Source organism: Oryctolagus cuniculus, chromosome 10, assembly GCF_964237555.1.
Source record: "Oryctolagus cuniculus chromosome 10, mOryCun1.1, whole genome shotgun sequence".
NCBI classification, from domain to species: Eukaryota; Metazoa; Chordata; class Mammalia; order Lagomorpha; family Leporidae; genus Oryctolagus; species Oryctolagus cuniculus.
In genome coordinates this window covers 92,565,015-92,582,248 of record NC_091441.1, presented here as the reverse complement: position 1 = coordinate 92,582,248, position 17,234 = coordinate 92,565,015, and the positions used below count along the sequence as shown (strand labels likewise).

The window sequence follows — 17,234 nt, the reverse complement described above, 5'->3', positions numbered from 1 at the left end:
AATTAAACATATGGATTATATGGTGCATTATATATATTTGAGAGAGAATTACTGAATTAGGAGAATAAAGCTTTGAGAGGCAAAGGGATAGCAAACATCGAAGAGAGGGTGAGAATCATAATAGATAATAAAGTCTGAATAAGTGAAATGTATAACTAGAAAAGAGAGAGCATGAAGCAGAAGAAATATCTGAAAAAAAAAAAACTGACTATTCTTAAAATAGTTGCTATCAAAGCTCAATGAATCCCAAGCAGAATATATCAAAAGGAAATTATTAGAAGTTAATATGGTGGTTACTCCCGGGAGGAGGCAAGGATTAGTAAACACTAGAAAAGTGTGTAAGAGGGGGCCGGCTCTGTGGCGTAGTAGGTAAAGCTGCCACCTGCAGTGCCAGCATCCCATATGGGTGCCGGTTCAAGTCCAGGCTTCTCCATTTCCAATCCAGCTCTCTGCTAGGGCCTGGGAAATTATTAGAAAATGATCAAAGTGCTTGGGCCTCTGCACCTGCATAGGAGACCCAGAAGAAGCTCCTGGCTCCTGGCTTCGGATCGACGCAGCTCCAGCCCTTGCAGCCAATTGAGGAGTGAACCAGAGGATAGAAGACCTCTCTCCCTCTGCCTCTCCTTCTCTTTCTCTGTAACTCTGACTTTCAAATAAATAAATGAATCTTTAAAAAATGTTTAAGGGGAACTTTTGGAATATCTGGTAATTTCTATTTCTTGGTCTAGGTGATAATTACATAGGTTTGCTCACTGTAGTAATTCATCATATTAACATTTAGTTTTTGATAATTCTTTCTGTAAAAATTATGCATCAGTTTAAAAGAGTAATATAATAGGCACATAATACTAACGCCCCTAAAACTAAGGAAAACAGGTAGCTTAAAAACAACATAAGATAAAAAGCATCTTATTTTCATAGGAAGAACAAGCAAAATAATGGAAGCTAGAAATAATGAACAGTTTCTAAGTGCTAAAATATCAAATATATTCAAAGTGCTACAAAAATATCCTTCAAGAATAAAAGTAAAACAAAGATGTTTTCACACACCAGAGAACTCACAACTGGCAGCCATAGACCAGATGAAATCTGAAGAGTGCTTTACAGGCAGACTGGTGTATAAACTGGAAAAAGGGAGTGAATGGCAACAAAGTAGCATGGCAGTGGCTGGGGGGAGAAGGAATTTAAATCAAGATTTATTTTGTAGATGATAAAAGTGTATTGTAGAGTTTGAAATACGGAGAACATTAAAATATACAGGAAGAATACCAAGTAAACTAACAGAGTGTAAATGAAACTAAAATGTTCTAAACCTTTGCATGTCTGATAAGAAGGTGGAAGTAGTAAAAATAATTAGACTGCTATTGAGGATGCATGTTAATCACCACATGTAGAGTAAAGGAAGTTATAACTACAAAGAAGAAAGACAAGAAAACTTGAAGTAAATTTAAAATAAAGTTTATAAAATGACATGAGACTTTTGGTTTCTGGTCCAGCTTTCAAGGAATTTGAAAATCCTCACAACAAGGACAAAGTTCAACACATTGAAAATCAGCATCTCTTCTTAGGTGCTTCAGTAACTTGAGGGCTTACGGTTAACAGACAGGCAGATGCAGAGAATTCCACATAACCCGAGGGAAAGCTCAGGAGTGGAAATTGTGTGCTGCATTTAAAAAAGTATATGCACCTAATCACAGGACACTTGGCCATTTAAAAGAAATGTTAAGGGATCTAAAGGGAGACATACCCCACTTTCAGCAATGGACAGATCAACCAGACAGAAAATCAGCAAGGAAACAACAGAGTTAATCAACACTATAGACCAAATGGACCTAACAGATATCTACAAAACTTTTCATCTTAGAGCCGCAGAATACACATTCGTCTCACCAGCGCATGGAACTTTCTCTAGGATTAACCACATGCTAGGCCATAAAGCAAGCATCAGTAAAGAAAAGCCCAGGACTAGATGGCTTCACTGCTGAATTCTACCAGACATTTAAAGGACTAACTCCAACTCTTCTCAAGCTACTCAAAACAAATGGAAGGAAGGGAATCTTCCCAATTCTGTGAAGCATTCATCACCTTCACTTCTAAACCTGAAAAAGATACAACAGACAAAAAGAGTTACAGACCAATTTCCCTGATGAACAGACACAAAAATCCTCAACAAAATTCTAGCCAATCAAATCCCAACAACACATCAGAAAGATCACTCACCCAGAACAAGTGGGATTTATCCCTGGTCTGTAGGGATGGTTCAACATTCGCAAATCAATCAATGTGATACATTGCATTAACAAATTGAAGAACAAAAATCATATAATTATCTGAATAGATGCGGAGAAAGCATTTGATAAAATACAATACCCGGCCGGCGCCGTGGCTCAATAGGCTAATCCTCCACCTTGCGGCGCCGGCACACCGGGTTCTAGTCCCGGTCGGGGCGCCGGATTCTGTCCCGGTTGCCCCTCTTCCAGGCCAGCTCTCTGCTATGGCCAGGGAGTGCAGTGGAGGATGGCCCAGGTGCTTGGGCCCTGCACCCCATGGGAGACCAGGAAAAGCACCTGGATCCTGGCTCCTGCCATCGGATCAGCGCGGTGTGCCGGCTGCAGTGGCGGCCATTGGAGGGTGAACCAATGGCAAAGGAAGACCTTTCTCTCTCTGTCTCTCTCTCTCACTGTCCACTCTGCCTGTCAAAAAAAAAAAAAATACAATACCCTTTTATGATGAAAACTCTAAGCAAATTGGGTATAGAAGGAACATTGATCAACACAATCAAGGCAATTTATGACAAACCCACGACCAGCATCCTATTGAATGGAGAAAGCTGGAAGCATTCACGCTGAGATCTGGAACCAGATTATGATGCCCACTCTCACCACTGCTATTCAATACGGTCCTGGAAGTTTTAGCCAGAGCTATTAGACAAGAAAAAGAAATCAAAGGGATACAAATTGGGAAGGAGGAAGTCAAACTATCCCTATTTGCAGATAACATGATTATATATACAGAGGATCAAGAAGACTCCACTAAGAGACTATTGGAACTCATAGAGGAGTTTGGTAAAGTAGCAGGCTATAAAATCAATACACAAAAATCAACAGCTTTTGCATACAAAGAAAATGCCATCACCAACTGAAAAAGAACTTCTAAGATCATTTCCATTCATAATAGCTTCAAAAAAAAAATCAAGTACCTTGGAATAAATTTAGCCAAGGATGTCTAAGATCCCTATAATCAGAATTACAAAACATTACAAAAAGAAATAGAAGAAGATAGAAAAAAATGGAAAAATCTCCCATGTTCATGAATAGGAAGAATCAATGTCATCAAAATGTCCATACTACTGAAAGCAATTTATAGATTCAATGTGATACCAACCAATATACCGAAGACATCCTTCTCAGGTATACAAAAAAATGATGCTGAAATTTATATGGAAACACAGGAGACCATGAATAGTTAAAGCAACTTTATAAAACGACAACAGAAAAAGGCAGAGACATCACAATGCAAGATTTCAGGACATACCACAAGGCAGTTATAATCAAGCAGCCTGGTTTTGGTACAAAAACAGATGAACAGACCAATGGAACATAATAGAAGTGCCAAAAACCAATCCAAGCATCTATAATCAACTTATCTTCAACAAAGGAGTTAAAACCAATCCCTGTAGAAACGATACTCTCTTCAACAAATGGTGCTGGGAAAATTGGATCATGTGTAAGTATGCATGATAGTATGCAGAAGTATGAAGCAAGACCCATATCTTACACCTTACATAAAAATCCATTCCAAATAGACTAAAGACATAAATCTATGATCTGATACCATCAAATTATTAAAAAACATTCGGGAAACACTGTAAGACACTGACATAGGCAAAGAATTCTTGGAATAGATCCTAGAGGCACAGGTAATCAAAGACAAAATTGACAAATGGGATTATATCAAATTGAGAAGCTTCTGTATGGCAAAACAAACACTTAGCAAAGTGAAGAAGCAACCGAGAGAATGGGAGCAATTATTTGCAAACTATACAACTTTTAAAGGATTAATAACCAGAATCTACAGAGAGATAAAGAAACTCCATGAGAACAACACAAAAACCCAATTAAGAAATGAGCAGAGGACTTAAACAGACATTTTTTCAAAAGAGGAAATCCAAATGGCCAACAGACTCATGACAAAAGGCTCAGGATTACTACCTGTCAGGGAAATGCAAATCAAAACCACAATGAGGTTTCACCTCATCCTCATTAGAATGGCTTTCATACAGAAATCAACAAACAACAAATGCTGGTGAGGATGTGGGAAAAAAGGCACCCTATTCCACTGTTAGCGGGAATTTAAACAGGTGCAGCCACTGTGGAAGACAGTATGGAGATACTTCAGAAATCTGAATATAGACCTACCATATAACCCAGCTAATCCACTCGTGGGAATTTACCCAAGGCAAATGAAATCAGCATATGAAAGATTTACCTGCACCTCCATTTTTATTGCAGCTCAATTCACAATAGCTAAGACATGAAATCAACCCAAATGCCCATCAACTTTAGCCGGAGAAAGAAATTATGGGATATATACACCATGGAATACTACACAGTGGTAAAAAAATGAAATCTGGTCATTTGCAAAAAAAAAAAAAAAATAGGATGAATCTGAAAAACATTATACTTAGTGAAATAAACCAGTTCCTAAGGGACAAATACCATATGTTTTCCCTGACCTGTGATAACTAAAAGAGCACCTAAAAGGCAATCCGTAGAAGTGAAATTAACACTTTGAGAAGCAATGACTTTGAACAAGTCCTTGTCTTGACTGTTGAGGAATAGGTTTCTTTTTTTTTTCATACTATTTGTTGAACTCTTTACTTAACAGAGTTAATCATATGTATATAAAGTTAACTGAAAATAGATCTTAGTAAAAAATAAGATCGGGAATCAGAGAGGGAGGAGGCAGAAGGGTAGGAGGTGGGGCACAGCAGGAAGAATCACCACGTTCCTAAAGCTGTAATTATGAAGTGTATGAAGCTTATAGCTGTAAGGCTATTTAGTCCTGTATACCTTCCTACAAACTTATTTCCAAGTGCACAGTTTAAAAAGTTGTCATGGGATCCCAAATCCCCCTAAGCTGGGTGGTAAAAATAGCATTTTAAGTGTTAAAATGAGCACATGGATAGGATTAAGTATTAAAGTGCAAAATATTTTATCACTCTGTAAAAAGCCATCTTTACAGATTATATTCTCCAGGGAGATTTTTTAAATAATAAAATTAAGAAACAGTAACTTACAGAAGAAGATTGGCACATAATAAAAAGGAAAATAACAGCTTGTCCTTCTCAAATAGTGATCGGCATATATTACAGTATAAGTTGTAGGTGAAGTGATCATTTAAATATCGTAGGCGCTTTTCCAAAATTTTTGATTTGTTACTAAAAGGTAGGAAAAAAGAGAAAATATATCGACAAACAAAACAAAATAACATGAATTAACATATAAGTTGCTTTTACTTTATCAAAGTATTCACTATAAAAAACATATGGATATGTGTGAACTGGTGAAATTTGAAAATGCTCTACACATAGTACCAATGTCGATTTCCAGGGCTGTGATGCTGTTACAGTTCTGCAAGACGTCACCACTGGAGACACCAAGTGAATGGTATATGGGACTTCTCTGGACAACTTCCTAAGAGCCTCTAATCATTTCAAAATAAAACATTTTGAAAAATAAGGTAAAATGCTTGAGAAAGTGAAATACAGTTTGTACCATTTCTCTTTTTAAAATCTAAGTTTCACATTCTATCCAAAAGTGCCTGAGGGAAAAAATCAGTTAGCTTACACAACCCTATTGAACTCCTATTAATATGAGATTCTATGCTAGGCAGGGAAACTTAAGAAGCAAAAAATTAAGAAACATTTGCCTGCCCTGAAGAAGCACAGAATCCAAAAATCTATACATGTTAAAAATGAATAAAGTTGGAAAACACATGGACCAAGCTGATTATTATTAGAAGGGTTCTGAGTGGTATTTTCTTCTTTATATTTTTAAAATTCTTGCAATAAACATTAATTGTTTTTATTTTTTTAAATTCATTTTTAAAATCTAATACATGTATTCCTGTGACTATAAAGTGAAGCAGCCATTCTGGAAAACAGTTTGGCAATTTTTTTTTTAAAAGCTCAACAAGCAACTACCACATGGCCCAGCACTTGCTCTCTGAAGTGTTTCTCTCAGAGACATGAAAAGTGATATTTGCAAAAAAAAAAAAAAAAAAAAAGTGCACAGATGTTTACAGCAGTTTAATCTGTAATAGCCTGAAATCAAACACAATCCAGACGTCTCTAGCAGGTGAATGATTAAACCATGGTACACATGTAATACGCAATACTTCCCAGCAGTAACATGGAGCAAACTATTGATAGACATAAAAACCCAGATGATTTCCCAGGGAAATGCTGAGTGAGAAAAGCCAGGCCCCCAAAGTTACATGCCATGTGTTTCCCTGTACAGGACGGCATGGAGCACAGAGTAGCGGTTGCCAAGGGCTCTGGAGGCGGTGAGAGTCACAGCTGCAGAATGCGGTACTGGAACCCTTTGGTGGTAGAAACATTGTGTGTCTTGACTGAACTGATGTCCAGCATCCGGGCTGAGAGGTTGTTGTGTAGGTGCTCAGAAATGTCATCTTCAGGGAAACTGAAGGATACATGTGATCTCTACAGTTTCTTATAATTGCAGTGACTGAATCCACACTTATCTTAGAATTAAGTTTGATTTTTAGCAAGTACTATTTGTTTCCACTATTGGGAATGGGATATCAGGGTGGGGGTGGGGGGAGTGGCACAACTGTGTGTCCACGTTTCTGTACAGGATTGATTTTTGCATTATTAATGGTCTATGTACTCAAACTTACAACAAAATTAAAGGACATCAACAAGGATGTGAGAAAACCCTAAAATGAAACATAAAAATAAATGAGTGACCCTAACTGTATTTCATATGAATAAATATCACCACACTGGAGGAGTAAAAAAGCCAACTCAAATCACTTTGAATATCGTTTTTTATTAAAAATGTGGACACATTCCATCCTCTTGAGCATGTACCTAAGAGTGGCACCGTTGGATCATATGGCAAATCTATGTTTAATACCTTGAGGAACTTCCAAAGTAGCTATGTTAAAACCCCACCAATATTGTATGACCAGTAAGAAAGTTGTTACAGCACTCATGGTAAGGTCAACTCATATTTTTATTTTACCTATCAAGTATAGCAGTTGCTATATTTCAGACACTGTTCTAAATACTTTCCAAGTATTATCTAATTTAATTCTCAAAATAATCCTCAAAGGTCGATACTATCATGATCCTTATTGTATTGATCAGAAAAACTGCAACAGTTACAGAAAGGTGAACAGGCTTGCCTGTAAAACACAGCTCAGTGTGGAAGAACTGAGATTTAATCCCTGAATTTGTTTGACTCCAAAATCTGTATACATTCATGAATGAACTATAGGGTAATTATCTAGCTAACTGTCAACACACAAAGGTGGGACTGCCGACTTAAGGAGACCTCAAGGCTAAGGAAAGATATAAATTGGATTTGCCAACAAAAAGAAAGTATGAGCCTCATCGAAATATTTAACAGAGAGGGAAGAAAAGGATTAAAGCTAATCCCTGAATGCCTAGGTCTTATGCAAAACAACTTAAAATAGGAAGGAAACTTTATCTTCCTCCTCTTCTCCCTCCTTCCCTCCCTCCCTCCCTCCCTCCCTTCTCTCTCTCTCTCTCTGGGTCTATCTTTATCTCTCCTTCCTTCCTTTCTCTTGCCCTTCCCTCCCTTTCCGTATGTCTAATATTCTATAATCAACATATAGTATATTAGTAATAAGAAACCTAAGTTACGTTTTTAAATGGCAAGGATGGTGCGTATCCAATCTAGGGAGGAAGAGTGGCGCGAGACACTACCTGACGTGAATGGAGTTGATGTACAAGTTCACAAACCAGGTGAGAGAGTACTGGTACATGGGGTCGATGTTCGCCAGGTCTGCGATGCTGAAGAACAACACGGACGAATGCTTGGCGATGGGCCTGTAGCCTTCTCGAGACTCTGCTATCTTGAGCTCTGTTTTTTCTGCAACCTGGGACAAGAAAAATCAAGATTGAAAAATAAGGAATTTGATTTACATAGTTTTCATATGATGAGGTTCATTTAAAAAATATTCCCTAACTCATTGACAAAGTTACATGAAGTTAAGCATCATTTACATAAAAGGACTTCATAATGTGAAAACTAGGAAAAAAGCAAAGAAGGAAATACTAGAGAGAGAAGGAGAAGAAGGAGAGAATGAAGGCAGAAGAAAGGGGGGAAAAGCAACACTTTGATCTCTAAGCTTTACAGATTAGAAACACCACAGATGGGGGCCAGCATTGTGGCGTAGAGGGCAAAGCCGCCTCCTGCAGTGATAGCATCCCATTAGTCAATGGTTCAAGTCCTGGCTGCTCCACTTCTGATCCAGCTCCCTGATAATGCACCTGGGAAAGCAGTGGAGAATGGCCCAACTGCTTGGGCCCCTGCACCCACGTGGAATACCCAGAAGAAGTTCCTGGCTCCTAGCTTCATTATGGCCAGCTGTAGCTATTGCAGACATTTGGGGAGTGAACCAGCGGCTGGAAGAGCTCTCTCCCATCCAAGTACTAACCAGGCCCGGCCCTGCTCAGCTTCTGAGATCAGACGAGATCTGGTGTGATCAGGAGAGGATCTCTGTCTGTTCCTCTCTCTCTCTGCCACTGTGTCTTTCAAATAAATAAAATAAATCTTTAAAAAGAAATCCCAGGGCTGTCTTTCTTTATTCCTCGCCTGATTATGACATGTGTCTACTATTCTCATTCACCCACTTTATTCTAAAAGAAAGAAGCAGAGAGAATTAGGGAGCAAGTATGCAGATGCACATCTGTGATGGGACCCAGAACAAGGTCCAATTAAGCAGGAATAGTATTCAAAAACTATCTGTTAGCTGCTAGTTTTAGACATCAAGAATTTGCTTTTTCAGGGCCAGCACTGTGGCATAGCAGGTTAAAGACCTGGTATGCAGAGCCAGCATTCCATACGGATGCCAGTTCGAGTCCTGGATGCTCCACTTCCAATCCAGCTCTCTGCTGTGGCCTGGGAAAGCAGTGGAGGATGGCCCAAGTCCTTGGGCCCTTGCACCCACATGGAAGTCCTGGAAGAAGGTCCTGGCTCCTGGCTTCGGATTGGTGCATCTCCTGCCATTGTGGTCATCTGGGGAGTCAATCAGAGGATGGAAGACCTCTCTCTCTGCCTCTCTGTAACTCTACCTTTCAAATAAATAAATAAATCTTTAAAAAATAATTTTTTAACTAGGTTCTCATATGTTTAACATTTTTAAGACAAGAAGAATGTAGATATTCAACTCCAAAAGATAAATTTCTTAGGGGATTACCACTCTTCAACTGACAACGCCATCTGATAGGCTGATGTTCTACAGGAACAAACCTTTTTTTTTTTTTTTAAAGATTTATTTATTTATTTGAAAGTCAGAGTTATACAGAGAGAGAAGGAGAGGCGGGGGTGGTCTTCCATCTGCTGGTTCACTCCCCAACTGGGCACAATGGCCAGGGCTGTGCCCATCTGAAGTCAGAAGCCAGGAGCCAGGACCTTCCTCCAGGTCTCCCAAGCAGGTGCAGAGGCCCAAGCACTTGGGCCATCTTCCACTGCTTTCCTGGGCCATAGCAGAGAGCTAGATCAGAAGTGGAGCAGCCAGGTCTCAAACTGGTGTCCATATGGGATGCCAGTACTGCAGGCAGAGCCTTCACCCGCTATGCCACAGTGCCGGCCCCAGGAACAAAGCTTTAAGCCTCCACTCCAACCCACACTCCCTGCTCTGGCGCCACTGTCCACAGACTCTGTTGGATGAATGTGCCTCTGTAGTCAGAATGAGGCTGTTCAGGGTTCATTCAATCAGTTGGCAAGGATAGAGCCAGAGCCAGGTTAAGTTAATCCAAAATCCCTCTAGATACAGCAGTATTTAGCCAAGTGATTAACATGTCCCACACTGGAGTATCAGGGTTCTGTTCTTGGCCCTGACTTCTGGCTCCACCTTCCTGGGAGGCAGCCGGTGATGGCTCAAGTGATTGGGTTCCTGATACCCACAGGGGAGACCTGGAGTGAGTTCTCAGCTCCTGGCTTCAGCCTGGCTGGACAGGTTACAGTCTAGAAGCCACTGGATATGCCATATAGCCTGGGCATGTACTAGGGGATCCCATCCACGCTTTTGGAGGTGTACGCTGACGTTCGCCTAACCACGCAATCATTCCCCCTCATTCAGTGACACATGGCTATGACTCCAAGAGATCCTACTCCTCTGGCTCTCCTGGGATGAAAACAAAAACAAAAAACAATGCACCTGGCCAGAAATTATCACTGCCCTCATATACATGCACAGAGCCCTTCTGAAAACCTCGGGCCTGAGGCAGAGGTGGATTAGGGTGGGGAGTGGTGGGGGGCTACTCACTGATGAGTGCAGTCTTTTTTTAGGTTTCTTTTTATTTTTTAATTACTCCCAAGTGAAGGAGTATCTAGTTCACTGTGTGGGCCAAGGAGGATTAAAAGTCTGGAAATCAGTAAAGTTAGCCTACAGATGTCACTCTGCATTAGTTCAATGTAGGAACGTGGGTGTCACCTAGCTTTTTTGGATCCTAGTTTTCTCACCTGTGGAGTGCGAAACACAATTGGTAGATAAGGCCTCATCTGCCTATAGCACTGCATGACTTCATAAAGAAGAGAAATAATATAAAAATATCATTTGGCTGTGTTAGATGAATTTTCAATATGTTTATTGATTTGCAAGGGAGGGAGGGAGAGAGAGCAAGAGCGAGCTTCCATAGCTTGTTCACTCCCTCAAATGCTGGGCTGAAGCCGAAGCCGAAGCTGAAGCTGGGAACTCAGTCCAAGGCTCCCACTTACACGGCTGTAACCCAATCACTGGAGCTGTTACAGCTGTCGCCCAAGGTCTGCACCAGCCAGCAGCTCCAGTAAGGAGAAAAGACCAGGTATCAAACTCAGGCATTCTGATAGGAGACACAGCACCTTCATCACTAGGCTAAGCACCTGTGCTTGAATTTTCAGTAAGTGTAGACGACTTGCCTCCCTCCCTCCACTGTCACTCTCGGCTCTCATACCTCTCCCTGGCAAGCAAATGACAAGGCCATGCAGGAAGAACATTCCTACTGGTTCCTAGAACCCGCTTCATCAGCAACTACTTCTGCAGGCTCCAAACCCCAACCAGAAACAGAGGAAAGGCGCATTCTCAAACTCAGTTCTTAGGTGAAGCATCAACTACAATCTGAATGAACTTGACTAGACTGCTCACTTACCCAGTACTAATAAATATATATTTTTAAAGTTTCATTCTAAGTTTCTTTGTTCTGAGTATGGATACAGCAGAGACCAGATCAGGTTTTGAACCGTTCACCATTAAGATAAGCTCTTTCAGGTTTTAAGTGAGCTGTCTGTGTTTCAGTACTTTATCAATTTTTTTTTTTTTCTGGTAAAGCCTACCACAGCACTTTCCTCGGGGATGGAGAGCAAATTAGAATCTTAAGAATCAGAAGGTTCCCAGGATTTGTTTCTTACCTGCTGCTTCTTTGTTATTTCATTGGACATGATTTTGGCAGAATCTAAGACTTTAATTGCACTCTCATCTTCTAAAATGTTCCCTTCAGAAGATGACAATGTTTCTAAAATTTTTGTCTCTATATCTTTAAGCTGCTTCTTATTAGCTGCAGACTGAAGAATAAGAGCATTTCGTTCCTCCTCTAATTCTGGTCTAAAAAGACAAAAATACTCCAATTAAATCTGTGGCTCTTTATCCAATTTATAGTTCTCAATATTACATACCACAATTTTGTAGACATTTAAATAATTTTGAGGATACATAACATAGAATAAGGTTATGACCTCTTTTATCATAACTTAAGGGAAAATACATGCATATAAATAATATTCTGAGAAATTCAAGCAAAAAAGTATTAGTTACATACATGTTAAATGTAGAAATCACCTGCTACATTAAGTCTAAGGATGCATTAGATTTATCTATATGGTATACTGGAGAAAAATTCAGAGTATAAAACTTATCCAATATTTGATTTTGTCATCAAGTCTCTTTTTCCATATCTTTTCTATAATAACAAGGATAAAAAGTATAGCTAGTTATATAATTGGCTACTCAAGAGAAAGGCAAAATTGGCACTTATGTCTTAATAAACAAAGATGGGATGAAACTTCCAAATCACACAGTCCACCAGGTTGTTGAATATGTTATGACATGGCTCTCTCTTAGATACTCTACAATGAGATTTACAAGTTCAAAATAGCAAAATCACCTCATGGTGACATACTTTTTCTCAAATTTTATTTCAGGTCATAGACAACTTGATAATGTTATACCAAGCTTCAGGTGAATCAAAGATTTCCTTCCAGAAGTAGTTCTTTAGTGGTGGCCCTTTCATACATCATAACTCTTTTTTCTCATTTGAAATATGATTAATAGTAGTAATGAAAAAATAATAAAGGATAACTAAAACAATAAAATTACCTATAATCTCATCACCCCAGGGATAATCATTGTTAACATTCTGGTGTGTTCCCTCTCAAATTTTTTCACATTTTAAAATATATAGATATCTATCTATCCATCGCTTTTTTAAGTAAAATATTTCCTATACTATATATAGTTTGTATCCTGTTTTTTCCCTCCTTATCCTAAGCATTTTCTTATTTCACTGATATCATGTGTCCAAGTCTTGTAATGAATGCACTGCTGATTGCATGCATAGCAGATTCCTAGGTGTGAATTTTTCTTGGCTTAATCAGATATAAGTCAGAAGTCATGGCATGTGACCTGAAACCTACTACTCATTACTAACAGCCCAATGGAACATGGTTAGAGTTTAACTTACTTGTAACAGGAAGACTAATTATTATGTATCCTAAAGGAAGGATAATTATGTAATCATTCATAATAACAAAATATAAAATTTGACAGCCTTAAAATAACCACAAAAGTATCAATGGATTACAAAAATACTTCTTTCTAGATCATCTGGAAGCACATAAAAAACACATACCTCTCCTTGGCAACAACAATACCAAGCAATTGATCTTCAAGTCCTTCTGGAGTTATCATGAAATTCAGCAAAGACACCTTTGTAGCTAGCTCTGGCATATAATGAGGGTTTCTCAGTTTGGTGGTGATATAAAATTTGAAGTCAAAGGAATACTCAATGATTACTTCACCAAGTCTCATGCAATCAATGCCACCTAGATTTCAGAAAACAAACACATAATAAGTAAGCTTAGTCTCCTACCTGTGATGTAATTCTAAGGCCTTGCTTAGGTTGCAAATAAAGGATCCAAAAGTGATTTGAAATAGAAAAAGCATGGTAAAAGTCACAGGCACAGAGGAAAATGAGCAATGATACAGCAGAACTAATCTGACACGGCAAGGGACATTTTCCTGGATTATAATGGGATTTTGTAAATCAAGATTCCTTTTGACTCTGCTTTCACCATCAATTTTCATTTATGATTCCAAAATATATATATGACTAAAGCTTGAAAAGATATTAGAACTTTGTATTGATATAACTTTTATATGCATAAAGTTATAAGCTGGGCAATGTTTACCTAAGCTCTACTCTGGCCCTTGTTCACCATTACCCTTTACAATAATGGACTTTGTATGGTCACTGGTCACAAGACAAGAACTTATGAGGTTGGCTTCCTGTAGGTAACAGCAGTTAGGGTAATGAAGACAGGGCAAGGTGTTTATCTTAGAATATCTGGCCAAGGTGCATTCCTGAGAGCATTCCAACGTGTCCTTTCTCTCGTAACAATGACATACAAGTTCTGCTTTATTAACGTTACTATATTTATGTCGTGATTTTCATTCGTGCCTCAAAGATGATAATTCAGACATCTTTCAGTCCTACCAGCTAATATTAATTGTCTTCTACCTTGTTTAAATGTTTGTCTGAGTAGTAAGGGCTCCAAAGATGGATCCAAGTCTTCGCCAACATTTTCCAACAGAAGTGGAGTTCCAAACTGAATACAGTTCTCCAATGTTCTCATGTAGTCTGCATCCGATAGTTTAATAACGTTCAGCTGATTGTCTTTCTCAGAGTTCTTGATCCACTTATTTGCTTGTCCCTGGGGGTCAATCATTAAGGGCCTAGAATATAATGAGAGAAATTTGAAGAGGATACACACATGTGGAGGTGTCGGCACCAGCATGCAACTTCAACAGTAAAGGTCACTGCCAATCTCAGCAAATGTGAAACACTCTACACGTTCTCAGGATTAACCTTGCAAAAGTTCTGTGAGGAATACTGAGAAGTTTCATTATTTTTTTTCCAAATAAAGAAATTGAGTCTCAGGGAGCACTCGTCCCAAGGTTCTGAGATTCCAAATCTAGTTCATTGTTAGAAGTAGGACCTTGTGAACCTGTGGGCCGTGCCCTTCCCAATCTAACACACTGTCTTCATAGTCATTTTTAATATGGCCTCTACTAACATAATATGAAAAACAGTACTATAAAGAGTTAATAAGAATTTAAAACAAATAATCCATTAGTTTACAAAGGATCGCCTCAGGTTGTAAGGGGAACCACAGACTAAAAGTCCAAGTTTAGTGTGGTGTATATTTGAAATCTATTAGGAGTTTTGTTCCAAAGTTAGTAAGCACTTTGTGTTCAAGTATGCATAAGTGATTAGGGAACCCACAATTTTGCTGTTAAGTAGCCATGGTGATGTATGAACAAACACTAAAAAAAGAGTGAGCACAGTATTTTCATCATGGTCAAAACATAAGCAAAATCAGAATTCAAAACACAGAGGTAAAATGAGGTATTTAAGATAATTATAGAAGCTAAAATATATCAAGCATTTACCATGTGTTAAGTGTTTCTTCAACAGCACTACTGTATGAGTAGGAATTATTGTCCCTATTTACAGATGGGGCTACTGAGGCATTCAATCAACTCACTCAACCACATCTCAAAACAGGAAGCGCTGGAGGAAAATTGGAACTCAAATATCCTGACACTGAATCTGCACTGCTGGAACCAACTGCACAACATTAGAAACAGACACATTTCCAGAAATTATGAGGAGTAAGCGTAATGACTAGTTATGAACTATGATCCAGCAGCATCATGACTGGCTAAATAGAAAACTTCTCTTTCTACATAGTACTGACAAATAAAACATGACATTGTTATTTTCTGTTTTTTAAAAGATTTATTTTTATTTACTTGAAAGACAGAGTTACAGAGAGAGGTAGAGACAGAGAGAGAGGTCTTCTATCTGCTGGTTCACTCCCCAGATGGCCACGATGGCCAGACCTGTGCTGATCCGAAGCCAGGAGCCAGAAACTTTTTCCAGGTCTCCCATATGGGAGACTTGGGCCATCTTCTACTGCTATCCCAGGCCATAGCAGAGAGCTGGATCAGAAGAGGAGCAGCTGGGACTAGAACTGGCGTCCATATGGGTTGCTGGCACTTCAGGCCAGGGCTTTAATCTGCTGCACCACAGCACTGGCCCCATGACATTGCTATTTTAAAGAAAGCTTTATTTATTTGAAAGGCAGAGTGACAGAGAGAGAGGAGCGAGAAGAGATAGGAGAGAGTGGGAGAGATCTTCTATCTACTGGTTCACTGTCCAAATGCGAACAACAGCTGGGCCTAGGCCAGGATGAAGCCCAGAAGCCAGGAACACCGTCTGGATCTCCCATACGGCTGACGGGGACCCAACCACTTGGGCCGTCCATCTGCTGCCTCTCAGGTGCATTGGCAGGAAGCTGGATCAGAGTTGGGGCAGGACTCAACCCCAGGAGCTCTAAGCCCCAAGTAGGGGCTTAATCTATTGCACCACAGTGCCTACCCAACATAACATTATTTTAAATACACAGGTAAGTTGAAGCATTCATTCAAAGACATACAGGTAAATACAGAAAACCACAGGGACCAGAAACAGGCACAACTGAAATACAGGACAAAAGTCCCTTAGCTAAATTGATGGCTTGACTTGGAAAGAGTGGCAGTGTTAAAACCCAGTGCTTCCTTCTCCCCACATGTGGCAGGAGACTAGACCTGAGGCCCTTGCATTAAGCTGAAACACACAAACGACTTAGTGAGATAATGGATAGAAAAATTCCAACACTATGCATAAGCAGAGAAGGAGGAAATTTTTTTTATTCTTGTCCCATTTCTGGCTGGGACAGAGTATGACCTAAGAATCTGTAGTTGTTGGTCTATGTCTTATAAATTTAGAAATTTATACCAGCTATAAGGCCAAGAAAATGCCAGGCTGGGAAATTTAAAATTATTTTGGCGATTAATACACCTGAGAATCCCAGAAGCAGCAGAAGTAAAACACACATTGAAGCTATGATAAGGGCCAAAAAACCTCCACCCCTGAGGGAAAGGCAGGAAAACATCTTGACAAAAACATTATACCTGTGCCACTCTTTTCCAAGAGTATCTCTAACTCCGGAGAGAGGGGTGGCAGACTCCTGTCTCAGACCCACCACAGCCAGACTGCAGAATTAGATTGACCCAAATCTCTGCCTTAACGATATGAAAGAACAGGCACGTTCGTTTCCAGGAGTAAATGCCAGTTAGTTCAGTCTCTACAGTTAGATCCATGATATCTGGCTCTCAGTCATATATTATGAGGGGACAGAGTTGTGACACAGCAGGTAAAGCTGCCTCCTGCAACAATGGCAACGCACATCAGAGAGCTGGTTCCAGTCCTGGCTGCTCCAGTTTGGATCCATATGGGATGCTGGCTAGTGCACCTGAGAAAGCAGCAGAAGTTGGCCCAAGTACTTGGGACCCTTGCCAGCCATGTGGGATACCTGGAAGAAGCTCCCAGCTCCTGCCTTCAGCCTGGCCCAGCCTGGCTGTTGTTGGCATTTGGGGCGTGAACCAGAGGATAGAAGATCTCTCTGCCTCTCTCCCTGCCACTCTGCTTTTCAAATAAATAAATAAATAAATAAATCTTAAAACAAAATAATGGCCGGCGCCGCGGCTCACTAGGCTAATCCTCCGCCTAGCGGCGCCGGCACACCAGGTTCTAGTCCCAGTTGGGGCGCCAGATTCTGTCCCGGTTGCCCCTCTTCCAGGCCAGCTCTCTGCTGTGGCCC

The 17,234-nt window shown here is 39.8% G+C and overlaps 1 protein-coding gene across 1 annotated transcript in view; it reads right to left on the bottom strand.

The window, feature by feature from the left end:
- DNAH12 (dynein axonemal heavy chain 12) overlaps window positions 1–17,234 on the bottom strand; it is a 198,613-nt gene that overhangs the window by 37,552 nt on the left and 143,827 nt on the right. Inside the window, exons 56-60 of the mRNA XM_051852268.2 lie at window positions 14,048–14,262; window positions 13,160–13,352; window positions 11,664–11,856; window positions 7,976–8,148; window positions 5,300–5,440 (exon numbers count right to left, since the gene is read on the bottom strand). Coding sequence (XP_051708228.2) covers window positions 5,300–5,440; window positions 7,976–8,148; window positions 11,664–11,856; window positions 13,160–13,352; window positions 14,048–14,262 — 915 coding nt within the window. The remainder of the gene's footprint in view (window positions 1–5,299; window positions 5,441–7,975; window positions 8,149–11,663; window positions 11,857–13,159; window positions 13,353–14,047; window positions 14,263–17,234) is intronic.